We start from the raw sequence: 18,538 nt of genomic DNA, 5'->3' as shown, positions 1-18,538 counted from the left end.
TGTTTTATTTAGCTGTTACCGCTGGTCCTGGCATGGGCAAACTGGGTCAGTTTTGGTTTTGTGACTCGGTTTAAAATGAAAGTCTTGACAGAAAATATCGAGTTGGACCTACAGTGTCAGTGCACTCTGTGCCTGCCGTCATGTGTTTCCAGGGGATCAAATAGGAGACGGACTTGTAAACATTTCAAGCGTGGTGCACTGCCAAGAAATCATGAGCTAATCATGTTGAGTTCAGGAAATGTGATAAGACTTGAGTTTAGCAATCCTACAAAGCAGCTCAAAGAGGCTCTGCCTGCTGCTGTCCTATCTGGTTTTCATTGACGTTAATGCGCACACGTTAAATAGTTAGATCGACAGATGAAGATATGAAATTACTCTTTCTTGCATGTCTCAGTCCCAAAACTGGGAACCTCACCACAGCTGAGAGAATAAGGTAATTTACATTGTTGTTACAAGTGTAGCTAGCTATAACAGCTGCTGCTAATTGTTACTGTGAGACTGAATTAAGCCATAAAGTGGAGTGTAACTGTGTAGTTAACTGTCAGCCAGGCTAATACTTAAAGGTGATAAAAGTAAAACGGCATACCTTACTGCACAATGGCTTTAGTAAATGCGCTACGTTATAAAACATGTATGTTTTAATAACATAAAGCTTCAGGCAGCAAGTAGTGACTGCAAACTTCACTTAATTGTTCATGAATAAAATATAACGTTAGAGCATTAAAGGACGGGTTCACAGTTTTTCAAGTCAGGCACAACAGTCAGGTGCCCAAACGAACACTGAAATAGGTTTTTCTTACTGTAATCATTCCTCCTATTAATACTGATCATTAAAAGACGCCTTCATAATGCACTTAGAACGTAGGCCTAAGTGATGGGGGCCAAAATCCACAAGCCTTCTCCTGTGCAAAATATACTTTTATATAATTTTGTAGATTTGTTGAAGCTAATTCAAAGTCTTTCGACATTTTTAGTTTCAAAGTTCTTCTTTTTGTCACAATACTTCAACCACAGCTCAACAGAGAAACACTGTCTGCGGAAACACAAAGAGGAAATTTGATGCTAAAAGCTGTAAACGTGGCAGATATTCACATGATATGACTAACTCAGAATATATAAGCTGCGTATAAACTTTTAAATGCATTTTTGCACAAAATGACTGTGCGGTCACACTGTGGATTTTGGTGCTCATCACTAAAAATGCATATGAAGGGGATCTTTTAATAGCCATTATGAAGAGGAGGGATGATTACAGCAAGGAAGACCTCTGTCAGTGTTCATATGGGCACCTGACTGTTGTTTTTCAGACTTGAAAAACTGTGAACCTGTCCTTTAATATTTGTGACAGTCACAGCATCTTTATTTAACCATCTTTCTGTCATGTCCTCATTGTATTCTAGGTCCCACATTGAATCAGCAGGACACAGCTGTGAGCTTAGGGATGCAGCAGAATTTCAGTCTCCTGCTGAAGTGGCAAAACTAGTATCCCAAAATCCTCCATTTGATGGTGCACTGGCCATTCATCTGTTCAGAGCAGGCAGACTTCTCTTAGGTAAACCCTCTTGCTGTTTTATGGACTATACTTTCAGTCATGTATATTCATCAACATAATGGTAGATTTAAGAGTAAACTGTTTCTTGTCGCACAAATGTCAGGACCTTTCTGTTTCATGTCTTACCTTTACAACAGACATCCAAGTACCCTTTGGCGTTATCTTTGGTGGAACAGACATAAATGAGGATGTGAAAGTTGAGCAGAAGCTTGTGGTTATGGAGCAGGTGCTACAGAAAGCCAGGTGATGTTGCTGTGAACTACTATTTTAATCCATTTCGTTCCGAATTGTTCCAAACTGAGTACATGAATTTTACTCCCTGGCTCATCACATCACACAAACTGTACACCTTTTTTTTAAATACTCTTTGGAAAAAATTGCATAAATGTACAGTACCAGTCAAATGTGTGATCCAAACCTTTGACTGGAACTGTATATGTTGATCACAGTACTTACAATTTGCATAATAACAACATTCATGGTGAAGAATATGTTTCATGTCTTTTTTTTTGTGATCAAATTTTTATTGGTATCATATATAGATGTGTTTATGATATATTTTTCATGTCCTGTCAGTTTTTGTTTCTCTCTGCTGGCAGAAAATCTCCAATTATACAATACAGTATATATAATACTAATATATATCTAATATACTTTCTTTATGATACCGAAATGTGTTTTCACAGCAGACTTTTAACATGTCATAACAGAAAAGTTACAGGTGTAATGAATAAATGAATTATGGCAGGACCCTGTTAGCCCTGTTAGTGTGAAAATGTATTTAATGCAGAAAATATGTGTGAACGCTGACAACTGAAATAAATCGCAAAGCATTGCTGAAAATCCAGAAAACTTTTAAAATCTTGTAGCACCACCTACAGGTAAAGTTGTATCAAATGCTACAGACTAGTTCAGCATCCTCAACTGTGCAATGTTGCTAAATTTGGTTACCACGGAATATTACATTTAAAAGATATGGCGGTTAATAAGCAGTATGGTGGTGTTCCACTAATGGCCACAAGGTGGGGCTATTGGTGCCACGCTTCAATAAGTTGTGCACATTCTCATGGAGAACCTGTGTCCCAAGGTTCATTTTATTAAAGAAAACAGAATTGTAGATATATCATGTTATAATATTACAGTAGCGCCCCCTGTGGGTAGAATTGCATCAAATGTGACACACTTGTGCAGTGTGGCTGTATGTAAAACATTCCTGAATTTGGTTTAGCATTGAAGAGTTAAGTGCATCAGGCCCCACCCTCAAAGTTTTGGTAACCAATTACAGAGAAATGTTAATCGACACCCAAAAACAAACTCATAAGGTTTGTTCGGGATCATCTAAATATGGTATATACAAAGTTTGGTGAAGATTAGATGAAATATGTGCCAACAGAAGCAAGAAATGTGTTTACCAAAAATTCCAAAATGGCCCAAAAAAATTTTCAGGTGCAAATGGGTGTGGCCTATATGAGTCGCATTGGCATCGTCCAAGGAACACACTGTGCAAATATTGTTTTGCTGCACCTCACGGTTCATGAGTTTCTAGCCAAAATGTAAAACACGTAATAACTGACCACACGGCGGTGCTATTGGTACCATGTTTTAATATGTTAAGCTTTTCCACATGGGACACATGTCCATTTAATATGAATACTTTAGCACTTTCAGTTTTTGAGATATCAACTTTCAAACATTCCTCCCATAGACTTTCCATTATAAACTTTACTATTTTAAAAAAACATATATAAAATCACTGGAATATACTAGAAAGAAGAAGAAGTCATAACATAAGTGTCCTTAAAGAGCTGAACATTTTGATATTTGAATGGTTTCTGTAGCCGAAAGAATGCAGAAGTAGTCAGCGACTGAAAAATGTACAGAAGAAGAATAAATAAAGTTTTGAAAGATGTTTTGTCAGCATTCACACTAATGAAACCAGCATTATTGTTATCAGTTACACCTGTGCTTGTCCTGCTGTGACCAGGTTAAACGTCCGCAACGAGACAGATCTGTTTGAACTGGTTGTGTGATATAAATGTACCAGTACCTCTTACAATGTCAATAATAGACATTGTATTGATGTACCAAATATGCTAGAAAGGTCTGTGTCACAAGATGTTTTACTTCCTTTTATAAAGGTTTGAAGCATTCATCCCGAGGTACAAGCAGGAAGTAAATGTGACCATTTTAAACTCTTAATTGAAATCGCTCATATAAAATCAGCACAAACTCCGATTTCATTAATCATGTTACTAATTAAATAATTAATATGCCATAAATCACTGCATGTGTAGCATATTTAAATTTAGGGATAGTATTAATCCTTTTAGTGTTGTCGTCGATGTTACTATAAGAATTGCATGACAACTCAAAATAATAAAGAATTCAATACATTTTCATCATATTGACTAGTGTATAAATTGTCTGTGGGGAAAAATAACTGGATCCTTACACTGACACGGAAGAACGAGGCTGAACACATGCGAGCTAGCCCCAGCTATGCAGGTCGTGTGTTTTCTCCTCCTCTAGTTTATCATTGAAAAGTCAAATGTGCACACAGGTACCTGTCCTGTGTCCTGAAATCAGATCCCAGTGTCTCTGTTTCCATTATGATGAAAATCGACAGGAGGGCATGTCTAGTAAATCTAAGGGGATAATTGCTTTGTGGGAGAACTGAGGAGATGCAGGTCTCATGACTTCAAACATCTGAATCCATGCACCTCCCGCTGTTAGCGCCTCCTCACTCAAACCTTGATCATGAAATCCAGTCACCACTCTGAGCCCGTTGGCCCATTTCATAATGCACGCTGACACACACACACACACGCGCAAATTAATATCTCCCTACTGTTTTTTGCTCTACATTCCCTCTGTATTCCCCTCGGTATTCTCGGTGTATCTATCCTTAAGTCCTCCTTCAAACTGCAAGCAGTTTTTCCACTCTAACGTACTAAGTCTCAGCCTAGAGACATTTGTGTTTTACTGCTGCTGCTTTCTCCACTAGTGTTGTTAAAATTGTTATCTCTTGTAAATGGCTAAAACTTACTGTCAGCAATGAAAATTCTTGTCTGAAATGGCTTTTGCAAAGGTGATAATGTAGTGTTTTTTTTTTTGTTTTTTTTATCAGGTTCGCAGTTGCATTTACTAACAAACTGAAAGAAGCAGCTGAGTTGTTCTTGGTATGATTTTCCTGTTTTTCTTGTATTAGAACAACTGCAGTAGTTTGTATCTGATAAGCATTGATGGCCTGCATGAACAAGTGTGTGGCTCATGTGGCATGTGGTGTTTCTCTCGCAATTCTAGTTATCTAAGTTTAGCCATAACATTTCCGTATGTGCCTCATTCTTTGTCCACCAGTATGCGTATGACTGAACTAACAAGACTGTCATATGTAATATTTTAACATAAATACAATATTGACCCTCTGCTCAGTCAGATCATTTCCTTTATTGCAAAGCTGCAATAAAGGAAGTGAGAGCAAAAGTTTTTAGTTTGCATTTTATGTCACATCAACAAACAGCAAGAGCCTGACAGCTTCAATAAATACAACATAAAGGCTTTTACTATACAAACACAATATGCTGCCCTGTCCCGTAATAGTTTGGCATTAAAACAATATTACGGTGTTTTATTTTCAGATTAGATTTCAGCCGTGGGCTGCAGATTGAGGCAAGTGGCGTGCTTTATCTCTGCCATTTAGTGCTGACAGCAGGCAGACAGGACAGGCACTGAGAGGCATCGCCACGCTTTTTATTGTGACAGAAAACACACATAGGGGATGAATCTAGTGTGATAACATCCAGTCAATTTCCTTTCCATCGCCTCTGATTTATTTTGTAGCAGCCCCCATTATCTTAGCAACTACCTTGCTGACTATTTTTTTTTTAAGTCTGAATATGTTGGTTGCAACAAGAGCAGTAATTGGCTATTGTCATTGTTTGATATAAAGATAAAGAAACACAGCAGCTAATAATCAAATCTAGTTAGACAAAAGCTGCCTGTAATTACTTATTGACATTTATGTATTTGAGGTTTTTTTTAGACTTATTTTAACCAAATTTCTCTTTTTTTTCTCTCTGAAGCTGTCCCAGAGCAGTAAAATCTATGTCCAGCCTCAAGGTAAGCTCAGCAGGATGAATATCCTTGCCTGATGCTGTGCATCCCTGACCCGCCATGGAAGTGTTGCATTAATCAGCTTTGACATTTTTTTCCTCCATTATCATGCTGTCTGCAGTACAGAGTTGTATTTGCTCTTGCTATTGGCCACCGTGTCATGTAGGACAACCCAAATCACTCTTCCATGTTGTTTCCCGCCAGTAGCCCTGTTTGGCAAATAATGTCCCTTCATAGATTAGAGGAGAGGCCTGGGCCAGCTGCACGGCTGTGCCCCGACCAGTACAAGCTTATATTTTATGCTGATCAGATAGTGATCGCTCTGAAGTGCTTTTTTACATGAACAGCACAAAACAATATTTTGATTACATTAAATTTATTTAAAATTACAGGTCGAATTAATGTTGCATTTTTATATAGCTTACCTCATATTACTAAACATTATGAAGAATATAGGCTATGATTGATGTTTTTAGTTTGAGATGTCACATAATTACAAAAGGGCCATGATCAGAAAAACAATTCTAGACTAACTTAGTTACCTCTGTACCTAAAAACCACTCTGATGATTTGATGAGTAATGGATGTTAGCACAGATGTTCAGTAAAAGCTGTTCTGGAGCACATTGACTTTCATTTGTCTTATTTTAAAGGTATCCAGACAGACGTGGCAGAGAAATTCTGCTGGACTGAATTCTTGAGGAGCTCAGGTACTGCTCAGTTGTTGTTTTTTCTGTGTTTGGTAAAGAATATTTTCCAATGACAACTACTGTCTGTGGATCATCCAAATTAAACAGTTTCTCAAAAGCTTAGTGAATAAAACTATGAAAAAAACATTTTTTTGGTCACTTTGGGTTTTGCATCGACCCATTAATAGCAGGACATTAATAGCAGGAGGTATGAAAGTGTCGTATACTGTAGTATTGGAAAGAAAAGGCACAGTCAGGCTGATATAAGCATTAAACATTAAGTTGACAGATATGTTTCATCTGATTATTAAAGCTAGTATGTCTAAACTATAACAAAGCTAGTTGTGTGCACCTCCCACAAACCTCAGCGGGACAATTGCTGCATACAATGAAGCAATAAAATAAAGAGCTACCTGCACCTTTCTTATAAAGTAGGTTATATTGTTGTCGTTTTGACCAGCTGTATATTGTACGTATTTGTAACTGGCTGCAACATGGTATATAAAAGCCCTCTGTCATATTTCAGACCACATCCTTCTCTCCTTACATCCTCCTCGCTCACTGTTATAGATGTTATCACCACCGGGAGTACAATAGGGAATACATTCATGCACCTCCATCTTGGAGAATAGCAATCAGAGAGCGTAAATTAACTCTGTGCTATGTTAGATGCGTCACTGTGGTGATCACGGAGGCCAGAGCGTCCCCCTCTCTCTCTCTTCCACTCTTCCATCTCCCGTTCATATAGCTCAATAAATATGCACTGTTGCTCCAAGCGTCTTCTCCACAAACAACCTGGGCTATAATTTGGACATTGCAAGATGATGTCCATCCCAGAGAGGAACAGTTGATTAATAGCCCTCCAGCGCAGGGCCATTTTTCACCCTGCTCCACAGCCGTTAGTTGTGTGGTAATACTAATTGCCCACAGTCACTTCTCCATTTTTTATACTTGAGATGGGAGTCACCACTATTGCACTTTTTTCCCCCAAATGTGATAAAAAAAAACAACCTTGTAATCTGACTCATAGTTGTCTTTACAGCTGTAAACATTGTTCCAGTTTCAGTAGATGTGCTGTCTGACGGTGTTAATTTGTCTGAGTCCTTTTTTTTGAGAATGTGGGTCAGATGCATTCAGTAACATTAAGGTAAAAATTCTATCAATTTTGTATTTTTCTTGCCAGTGTTAGCTGTAACCAGGACAACACACACTCTGGATTTTTACTTGTGTTCATATGTACAGTAGTGAAAGCGACTCCTCAACTAAAGAGCTGAGACTACCAAATAAAATAAAATGATTAAATGATCCTGAGGTCTATATGTAATTGTTACAGATTTGCTTTTGGGGGAGATGACTGTGCGTAAATTGTCATAAAACTGAAAAACTCATTAGGTGGTCTCGGCTTACTGCTGTCTACAAGATGAGATGTTCTGTTTTTCTTTCTTTTGATCTTTGATTACCTGAAGGTGCCAAACCCATGATCAGTCTCAATAATTTAAGTCATGTTTTTTTAGTTTTCCTCAAACACAACAATGCATTCTGACAGAGGCGGCTTCCTGCAGCAACCTGTATTCTTTCCTGTCAAGTCTCATCCTCCTTTTGTCTTCACGCACTCTCCCAGCACAGCAGGGGGCACTATCCCATGTGTGCGTTTTCTCCTCCCAGATCTTGCTGCACATTGATTTAGTTTTTCATCCCTTCCTCTGGTGTGATATAAATGAATCATCACTAAATAGGATAATTTAGACTTTATTGTATAAAGGCTCCGGTGTGTGTGGTAGTTTGCTGGGAATATATGTATTCTATGTGTTTCAGTGGCTCATTTTAGAAAGACCTCCACCAGGGGAACATAAAAGAGGCAAAGAAACCCTCCTACCTGATTGAAGATACATGACTGTGTGTCTGTGCTATCCTTCGGGTGTCATGTACTCTCTCCAAAGGCACAGATTTCAGTACCGGGATCCAGAAGCTGTCAGTCCATGAAAGCCACTCGGTGTATAATGTTTGTAACCCCCCGCTGTGCGCCTTGTGAGGTGGGGTTAAAGGGATACACAAGCTTCTGGGCTGAGAGGAACAACACTGTAGAGTGAGCAGCGATGCTTTGAATCACTGAAGGGTGTGAGGGAACAAGCAGGGGGGTCTGTTAACTTGTCCAGTTAACTTGGTCTTAGGATGATTGATAATGGAGAAACTATACAGTGAAGTTATATATGAATACTTTTATTAAAAGTGCAATTTTTTTAGCCACAGATATTAGTGTGTAGTAAGCGGACAGTTGTCACGTCAGAGGGGAAAATGCATATATCAGCAATGGCTCACCCTGAAGTGGTCATAAACACAATTACTCTGCAGTCAACTGTTCATGTGATCAGTATAAGTTGTTTGTCTCTCCTTTTTGTAGAAAGCAAGCGTCTCACCCTAGCACTTTTTCTGCAAAAACCCAATTTGTTGTCTAAGTTTTTGTTCAGACCTCCGTCAGAGCTAAAACAAAACATCTCTCTCTCGCAAAGGGTCATCAATTAACAATCAACACGCCTGAAGAGACAGACACACACACAGACTGCAACACACTCAGGAAAACCAGAGCGTAATATGAAAACATGCCATCTAATAGTAAGCATGAATAACAGAACAAAATTTCACCCGCAGACATGAAAGAGAGTAGTGTAAAAACTGCACAAATACAAACACGGATATACAGCACAAAAAAAACTGTGGTGATAGAAAGAGAATTCAACAAAAACAGTCAGTTCAAGAATAAAACTGTGCAGAATTCTCGGCAAGTGCAGCACAAACGTTACCATTCCTGTTTGTTTGTCCAGCTTGCTTGTTTACTGTCCTGAGCACAGGTTGTAATAATTACATTAACAATTACCCCGTTCTATTCAAGTGCTGCAGTAAGCTGTGACAGTGCACCATGCCAGAAGAAACCAAAGCAGCTAAATGGAATTCAGCCATCATTATTTGTATTAATTACACAGCTTTTCCTACTGCGACATGTCAAAATGTCCTCCATAAAAAGGCTTATGGTGTTGTCATTATTTTGTCCTTTCCCTGCAGACTCTATGCTCTGATGGAGAGAACAGTGAGTGAGATTAATAGGAGCTGTTCAGATAGATATGTGTTCCCCCCTACATTCATGCATGCACACACACGCACACGCACACACACACACACACGCAAGTGCACATACTGATTAAAGCATAAGGGGATTGTTCAGAATGCCCTTCTGAAATCAAAGGCAAACGAACAAAAATGTTTTTTTGCATAGAACTCACTGCAAAGAGAGTGAGGGGAAAGATTGCTGCTGGCACAACAGATGATTTGTACAATTTGTTTTTCTCCCCTGAGGAAAGATGAATTGTGTCTTAGATCCAAAGAGTTTTTTTTTTTTATTTCTTTGAATTTCTCGCTCATTTTGACAGGTCTGTGCGCTGGTATGATTCCGGCTCTCCTCAATTATTTTTCCTGCATCTTGTTCTGAGGTAGTGACATGGGTGTTTACCTTTAGCTGATGTGCTTTCTCATCCTACAAATCAATGCAAGGAAGTTCGATAGATCCAGCAGATGAAGAGCTTTTTTGACATTCGGCTCCTAGGATCAGGGTCAATGCCCAGACTCCACGCTGTCATTTTAAGATGCTCTTTAATAGCATTAAAAGAGCTGCCTCAGCCTCCTGATCTGGACTTATCTGGCAGCAGGGGATTTCACTTGACTGTCAGTGTGCTTTAAGCACGTGCTTGTGTCTGTCTGTGGTATTGTTTTCGAAATGATTTGTTTCTCAGTTTGTCACAGATACAAAGTAGTTTTATTCTGAGCTTCTTTTTTTTTTTTGTACTTCGCTCACATTTTTGATTCAACACTGCTTTGCCAGCATATCCATTACTAACATTCCCATCTCAACATTTTATGATTTATACTTTTGGGTTATTGTCAAGCATAAAAGGTCAGGGTTCTGAAAATTAATTTTCTGACACTGAGGGTAACTCTGTAATGTTACAATATCTGCTTGTGTTGCTATAAATGAATGTTCTTCTTTTGAGCCAGCGGACTTATACCAAACTTGTTCGAAGTCCAAATAGAACTGAGACTGTATTCTCAGGCACTGAGAAGAATTGGACATAATGACTTTTAAATTAATGTAATGTCTAACTGTTCTCTTTAAATTAGGTTATTTATTTAACCTTTCTTTATAAAGAGAAGGTTGTACCTCAGTTGTTCTTGTTTTAAGCTGTGCTGGAGGCTTGGCTCTAGGGATGGCGTTGACGGTCGACTGGTCCATCACTTTGGTCCAGACAGAAATATCTCAACAATTGTTGGATGGAATGCCATGAAATTTTGTACAGACATTCAGAGAATGAATCCCCCAGCTTTTCCTCTAACTCCAAAATGAAATGAACATTTTTGGTTTTGAGTGAAATATCCCCACAGCTATTGGATGCATTTAATGAAATTCAGACATTTTAGTGAATCCTCAACTTTTCATCTAGTGCAATCATCAGGTCAAAATTTTAATTTGTTCATTACTTTAGTTTCTGACTAAATAGAAAAGCTACCAAAAAAAAGCTGGTATGGCTGTAGACTCTTAGTCTTGTTAATATACATTTTGGTGCAAGTTTACATTTTAGTTACTCCTCTTTGCTGAGGGGCCCATGGGAATAATGGATTGTCTCTGGCACCCTATAAATACAAAGTAGCCTCCCTTATGTATTCCCCTGTACATAAGGCAGCTGTGAAGTTAATTCCAGTCCACCTCTAATATAAATATAGAGGAAGTACAGTGTAATTATCTATATAAGGTTCAGGGTCTGTTTATCAGTGAGAAGCCTGAGGCTGGCAGTCTGCTGTGCGTGTTGCTATCATTATAGTGCAGGGTTGTGTTATTAGGGTTAGGACTTTTATCTGTTGCTTTTTGAAGGTCAGGTGCAGTAGAGTAGTCGTTGGCATCGTGCACAGTTGTATGCCCGCCAGTTTCTAACTAATCTCTGGATTGAACCCGAAAGTTGGATGATCTGGGGAAAAGAGCCGATTTAGTAGCGCTGCCTCTCAATTAATACAAGGTTCTCAAAACGATTGATGTTGTTAGCATGATGTTGGGTTAGCTAATTTCAATCTAGGGCTGTTCAGCGAGCAAATTGTCACCCCAAACGCTCTGGCTCTGTAGTTATGACGCCATATTACACACTGATTAAGCAGCAACCTTCTAATGTTTTCAGCCGACAATTTCCCCGCTGAGCATTACAACTCTGATCAGAGAATTGTGTGAGCACATTAGTCACTGCTGTCTTATTTTCCTCATGACCTTGGGTGATGTATTGCTTTCATTATCTGCTGATGTACTTGGGATGTTCATTATGCAGTGTTTTGATATTGTGGCGCCGTCTCTCTGTGTGTCTGGCTTCTCTCCAGGTGTAAGCAGAGAGCGTGTGGATCAGCTGCATGTCTTCTTGTTGGTCTGTGGCCTCAGAAGAGTCAAGGACCCCCTCTATCTGGTGGAGGTGTTTTCAGGTATACCATGCATTTCCTGATGTAGACCATCCGTTTTATACAAGTAACAAAAAACATAGAACAGACACTTGCAACAAATTTAGGCCTGCTAAAGGAAGTAGGTGTTTTTGGCATGGTTTCAGTCTGTTTTTAAAATGAACTGAATTACAAAGCCTTTCTGACTGTATTTCTGTCGTAGCATGTGGTAGAAACAATGGCAATGCCCTCATAAATTAGGCACGATGTTAGATCTCTGTGGTTGGGTTTCAGCTAATTGAAAATTTATGTGTAAGTGCAACAAGATTCTTCTGACAGCTCATGTGTGCCCTACAGAGATATTTTATCTTGTTATGAGTGTTTCCTTTGTGGCTTCCCATAGTGATAGTCATATTATATAAATCAGTGAGAATTACCACTTATTAGGCAAGTCAGTGAGGTTTTTATTAAATCCTCTTATTTTATGTGACTCTCTCATTGACAGCACACAGTTATGGTAATAAGACAGCACTAGAGGGTGTCAAATTGTCCATTAAAAAATTACTTGCACTTGTTTCATTCAGATAGGAGAACAAGACGTGTGGATTTTCATATGACATTTCTTAGTTAGAGCCACATGCTTAAAAACCACATGGTACTTCAAGTAAGTGTAGCAGAATTCTATTGAAAACAGCTTGTGAGAAAGCTGCTGCTGTTGGTCTTTTTCCTTAAACTGTTGTGGTTTTGTTTGCACTGCTGTTTGCAGAGTGGCATAACGAGAATCCCCAGAATGTGTTGGTTATTATTGGGCCAAAGGTAAGCACACAGTCATTATAAGTCAAGGTTGTTTTTTTTTTTTTCATATGTGATATGTATGTGTCTCCCTGTACACCATGGCTCTCTGTGCTGTTGAAACTACCTAGAAACCTGCCATGGGAATTCAGGCAGCCTCTAATTGGATGTAGCAGAGATACCAGCTTTAGCTGTTTAGCTGGAATTACAGCCAGCACTAAGAGGAAATGGTGATCATCTGCAAACAGGACGAGGGACAGCTGCAGTAGCGGTGGTCCCTATGTCACTTTGTGTCGAACTGAAAGTCTGTTTGATATAGTGATGCATTATCTACTTCAGATTAGCACTTGACTGACCGGTGACCTGTGTAAAGCAGTGTCATTGTTAATGCACATGGATGGCTCTGTATCTGGACATGTGCTGGTTTATATGAAAGTCAAAGCCGTTTGTAGCCCTGTCACACATCATCATGCTTCTGTCCTGTGCATCATTCATGAAAACAAAACATATATATACAGGCTATTTGAACTCATGTCAAGCAAGTCAAATAATTGGGAAAAAAACTTTTTAAAAATTGAACTGCCATGATTTATGATATTCATAAATCAACCAGTCAGCCAGACAGACAATCAAATCAGTAGAGGGAGTTCTCATACATTTACTGTTTTTTTTTAAAAAACTGATTGCACTTTTATGTGAGGGTTCTGAATTTCTATCTGTGTAGTTCATCCCAGCCAGCAGCAGTCATCTCAGTGCTCTTACAACTGTTCTATTTTTCCCCCCATTTCATTTCCAGTCTCTCACTCATTGATTTCTCTGTGTTTGTCTTCATCGTCCCACTGTCGTGCTTTGATATGACATCAATGTACAGTATAGCGTCTGTTCTTTCTTTCAAACAGTGGTGTCAGGCAAAAGGTATGTTCTGCTTTAGTTTTGCTCAGAAACAACTCAATTAGACGTGGCCAGGGGCTCATACTTACTTACATACTTACTGCTGCTTCTTGTTCGGCTTTGCTTTGTTGTCGTTTGATGAAATGGTTCAGTAGAAGCAGAGACGCGCGAGTCATCACAGCGAAAGTGTGTGTGTGTGTGTTTGTTTGTTTGTTTGTCTGAGAAATGAAAAGCCATACATTATTATTATAATAAACATGTATTTGTTTGACCGTCAGGTTTCCCCTCGATAACTGTAGGATTCCACAGTTAATTGAACACAAACATTGCTGAATACATTTAATTAAGTAAGAGTGAAATCTAAAAATACAAATGAGACATGCCTTGCTCAAGCTGTCATGACGTATTGTAAATCCACAGCTACTTCATTCAAGTAATAAGCGCTCTGGCTGCACAGCATCTGTCATTACAAGGAAAATTCAGGTCAGTTTGTCAGAGATGACACATCTCACTCCTCCGCAACTGGGCTTTAGCAAGCACCGCAATGCACAGCCTACTTTGTGTTATTACGGAATGAAATCGATCTAACGATTATTGTGAAAATGTAATGTTAGATATTTTCTTTGCTGTGTAAAAACAAGAAGATATCTGTCAGAAGACAAGATAATAAAACCACTAGCATAAAATAGAAATAGGCATGACACATTCAGTTGGATGATCAAAAGCACTGACGTTAAAGCAGGGTCTTCTTAATGTAGCGCCTGCCTTCATCTTCTCACTGGTCAAGTCCTTCCCGTCCGTTTCTGCGAATTCACCATGATACTGAGTAGAATATGGGCTTAAATAATTTGTGTTTGTTAATACAGCCTTTATCGTGGCGCGTGATCCATCCACCGCTGGTTCTACAATATCTACTAAATCCCAGATTACACCAGGAGACAAAAATGTTTCTCACTTTTGATTCTTTGATTTTAATGCACACGTGCTGTAAAGCAGATTCGATTTAGAAATGCGATGAGCTCTGTTATGAAAGAGAAAAAGTAGCAGCTTGCTTGGCAGCATCTTTGACCTAAATTGCTATGCTTTGACTTTTCTGCGGGCAGGCTAATGCACGCAAATCCCACATTGCAATTAATCAGATTGGCCACCCACCCCACCCTGACCCCAATCTCTGAAAATACAGGATTTTCAGAAAATTATTTGCTCATGATAGAAATTATTAATTGTGTCATTGTTTATTTTATCCTCCCAGCATCCTTGATGAAAACAAAGCTTTTGACAGTCAGAAAAGGGGGTTTTACTTGTCTTTGTAATCTGTCTTTCTCAGATGGATCCTGTGCTTACAGCTGAGGTTGAAGCTGTTGTGAAGAGGTAAGCTCTCTGTTTTGTTTTGTCTGGTTTTCTTTCTGTATCAGTTATACATCTAATAAAAGCAAACTTAAGATTTGACAGTCTAGTTTCCAAGACTTTGCTCCTGTGGGAAATTTGTAGACTGCTTATCCTTCTATTTATCCCATGTGGCACAAAAAGTACCTTAACAAATGTAGCTTACATTTATCATAACATAATGTGAACAGAATGCAATTCTGCAGAGAACGCCAAGTTCTTTTTATTTATTTTTTTTATTTTTACTGTCCTCCCACTTTGAAGTCTTGGCTGATCTTTCAGTGTTTCACCAAAGGCCTTCACCACAACAAAGATCTTTGCAGCAGGAAGCTGCCCTCTCTGGTTAGGACTTTACCTGGACTCTCAGTGCATGTCACACATAGTGCAGCCATGTTTCCTCCTCTGAGCTTGTCACTGCTGTTTAGCATCATTCACGCCTTTGTGAGCCCTGAGTCACGCAGAACTAAGCTTTGCCACTGCTTCTGCAGAACAGCAGGGGTCTTCTTGGCCCAAGAGAGGAGCCAACAGGAGCTTCATGCTGCCATGAAAAGGTGCTTTGCTCTGGTCAACAGTTCCATCTCAGAGGGCATGTCAGCAGCCATCTTGGAGGTAAACATCTTCAAGGCTCGTGGGTTATTGGAGTCTTGACTTCAACAATTCAACTGCCAAACACAACTTTATCTTTTTATAGCTCATGGCTTGTGTTGCAGACTAAGTTTGGTAATGAGAGTTTGATTCATCAAAGAATACGCTCAGAATTTGCCATCCAACCTCTTGAACATTTTTAAACCATGTGAATATTTAAAGGAGTCCTTGTCTTGCTGTTTCTTGCTCAGCTACAATATTATCTAACCACTTCAGGCAATCCACAGTAGGCTTAAGGTCTGATTAGTATGTTAGCATGTTTCATTCAACAACCTGCCGAAGGTATTAGCTGATAGAGATTGTTAATTCTGTAAGTGAACTATGGCACCGAAGAGCAGAAAAGCCGAGCTCTACAGTTTCAAAGGTGCTTAGGTGCCTTTTTTTTCTAGAATGAATGAGTCTGTGAGTGAGTAACTTTTCTCTGTGACTTTGTGAATCTTAGTCTGTCACTTGAATTCTCTCTGCTCCCAACAGGCCATGGATCTTGGGATACCCGTAGTGGCCAGGGACATTCCAGGAAATGCAGCTGTGGTTCAGCATGAGGTCACTGGTGTGCTATACTCTTCTCCTCAGGTATATAGTGTCAAATACTGACCAGGTCACCACATGCGTTAAGCCCTGTTAAGCTTTTACATTGACTGAGTTGATGGACTACAGAGAGGATATACTGTATAGATGTTGCTGCAGACAGCCAACAGCTACTCCTGTCACCTGAACTGACCGATACTTACTGCCTATAAGTAGCGTGTGAGACCTGTCTGTGGACAGCTGAATATGTGTATTTCCCTTCCGTTGCATAGATTTATCTCAGTCAGTCAGCTTTAACTAATGAAAACTCTTCTTTCACCATTTTGTTAAACTTTGTACTTTAAATTCTTATCATTAGTCCAATCTAAGCAGGTAAAATATAACAAAAGGAGCTGATGTTTCCCTCAAGTGCTTAGATTAGAATCAGAAAGTGCAAGCCTTCAGGGACAAAGCAAAGATCCCACATTACCACATAGTGATGCAACACATAGCAGCAGACAGGAAAGTGCAAAATGGGGAGCCACCACCAAAACTATTCAGTCTGATATTTAATGAGATCTGAAGCAAATGTTAAGGCCGGTTGACAGAGGGCTATAGCATGGCTGAAGACACTGCTATAGCGTGATGTTGTTGAAAAGAAGGGAGATAAGTCCTCTCCAGGGGGGTCACGTGTGCTCAGCTGAGCTGCCAGGAGGAAACTCTCACAGATGGTTGCAGTGACTTGGGCCGGATAAACACCGGCATCAGCCAGTACTGATGGGCAGCGAGTGCTAGTGTTTGAGCCAGAACTTTTGTTGCAGTGGATCGCACTCAACTTTTTTTTTTTCCATGTTTTAAACTCCTCGTACTTTTGATTGAACTTCACTTTAAGAACCAGAAACACTGTCAAAGTAATTACACAGGGAGTATAGAAATCAAAAAATGTGTCAAAAGAAACAAACATACAAGTACTTTAAAGATTTAAAGAGAAAAATGGCCTTCCCTGTCTGGCTCTGTAATTTGTGGTAACAGTGAAGTGATTATAAGCATGCTGCTCATAAGTTGAGCTTTAATCCTGTTGCTGAGGATTTATAGCTCTCATATGGCCATACAGAAGAGCTGTCTCCCTACCAAGAGCCTCTCCAGACATAATCACATCACTTGAATGAAGTGAAGTAAAGTGAAGTGGCCTGCTGACTGGCAGCGGCTAAAGGTTTGTGTGCCCATTGGCTCCCTGCTGCAATAGATGTTGGCTATCATTTTGCAGGAACACTTGAAGGCACTTTTACTTCATTTTGTTGGAGCCCTTACTGAGTCTGCTGGGCTAGCAGATGAGCCACTAGCATTGAGGATACTGGGTGGATACACCACATCTCAATCACTCAACGATGGCACCATTACTCATTTTTTAATTGTCTAATTTTTATCCTCATCTTTCCCTCCCCTCATCCCTGTGACAGCTGGCGGGGTAGTATTATTTAACTACAGTAGGGTTTTTTTTTTCCTTTGTTCATAAGCAAATGAGAGGTGGCAGCTATTAGGATAGCCTGAAAAGGTCTATTGGACTGCCGTATTTGGATCTGGAGCCACAAATATCTCCATCCTTTGGCAATGTACAGACACTTTTGAAGTATTTACTAATCAGTGCACAGGCTTTTATCTGAGTTCTGTTCTCATGCCTTGGAATATCTTTTATGCTTTAAAAAACATATCTTCGAGCAACTTCAATGGCAAGCTTTAAGTGGCATTTGGCAGTGAGTAAGACTCGTTTTGCTTTTATCCCTGCCAGGAATTTGTGCATCAGTCTCGGAGGCTGTTGTCAGATCATGAGCTGAGAGAGAGAGTGGTGAGGAATGGAAAACTCTATGTGGAAGAGCATCACAGTCTGAAACAGGAGAGAGAAACCTACCAGAGGCTGGTGGACACTCTGCACTGAGCCTAAGATCACAGCATTCAACTTCACTCTGTATACTTTCTCAGGTATTTCAGCAACCAGGTATTTCAGAGAACTGGGAATTACACCCGTGTATTTAGCTTGCCAGATTGAAATTATGCTTGCAGTGCACTTTGATATAAAGATGAGGGATGATTAGGATGCAATAAAACAGAAAAATGCTTGTCATATTAATATATTTTATGTACTGTATTTGAAATCTATTATGTATTGTTATTTATTGTTCAAATATAGAAAAAACATGGTTTCTTCATTGTGCACAATAAAAAAGGAGAACAACTCCACTGGTTATTTTTGACTGGTTGGTGAACTGAAAATGTATGGCGAGTATAAAATTATCAGACAAAAAATGGCTGTTTGTCATTCTAAAATTCTTAAAGTGCCATTAAATCTTGATTTCCCCCAAATGCATTGCAAGCTCACCTAATCTTCCTTTGTCAAAAACAGCTAAAAATACATCTCCTTTTCCCACTCTGTATGCTACCACATTCATTTTTGATGAAGTGCAACGGTTGAGTTGCACACATTCAAGGGCCGAGCAAAAACT

The 18,538-nt window shown here is 39.3% G+C and overlaps 1 protein-coding gene across 2 annotated transcripts; it reads left to right on the top strand.

Moving 5' to 3' along the window:
- The first annotated feature begins 97 nt into the window (after nucleotides 1–97).
- Nucleotides 98–18,271, top strand: glt1d1 (glycosyltransferase 1 domain containing 1). 2 transcript variants are annotated; one of them, XM_067604685.1, is made up of 13 exons: nucleotides 98–433; nucleotides 1,401–1,552; nucleotides 1,690–1,795; nucleotides 4,680–4,731; nucleotides 5,635–5,671; nucleotides 6,318–6,374; nucleotides 11,763–11,861; nucleotides 12,583–12,632; nucleotides 13,920–13,982; nucleotides 14,827–14,870; nucleotides 15,374–15,494; nucleotides 16,005–16,103; nucleotides 17,827–18,271. In XM_067604685.1, the coding sequence occupies exons 1-13, from the start codon at nucleotides 366–368 to the stop codon at nucleotides 17,971–17,973; spliced, it is 1,095 nt and encodes a 364-aa protein (XP_067460786.1). In that variant the 5' UTR covers nucleotides 98–365; the 3' UTR covers nucleotides 17,974–18,271. The 2 variants fall into 2 exon arrangements, with proteins under 2 accessions (XP_067460786.1, XP_067460793.1); XM_067604692.1 differs by lacking the exon at nucleotides 13,920–13,982.
- Nucleotides 18,272–18,538: the final 267 nt, after the last annotated feature.

The sequence above is a fragment of the Thunnus thynnus genome, chromosome 2, assembly GCF_963924715.1.
Source record: "Thunnus thynnus chromosome 2, fThuThy2.1, whole genome shotgun sequence".
NCBI lineage: Eukaryota > Metazoa > Chordata > Actinopteri > Scombriformes > Scombridae > Thunnus > Thunnus thynnus.
The sequence above is the reverse complement of the archived record's forward strand: the minus strand, read 5'-3'. Positions and strand labels throughout refer to the sequence as shown.

Bases quoted from the DNA above. Each gene is read 5' to 3' on its own strand.
- glt1d1 (XM_067604685.1), top strand. From the start codon at position 366: ATGAAATTACTCTTTCTTGCATGTCTCAGTCCCAAAACTGGGAACCTC. The intron at 1,553-1,689 runs GTAAACCCTCTT...CCTTTACAACAG, and splicing joins AGCAGGCAGACTTCTCTTAG to ACATCCAAGTACCCTTTGGC. The intron at 11,862-12,582 runs GTATACCATGCA...TGCTGTTTGCAG, and splicing joins TCTGGTGGAGGTGTTTTCAG to AGTGGCATAACGAGAATCCC.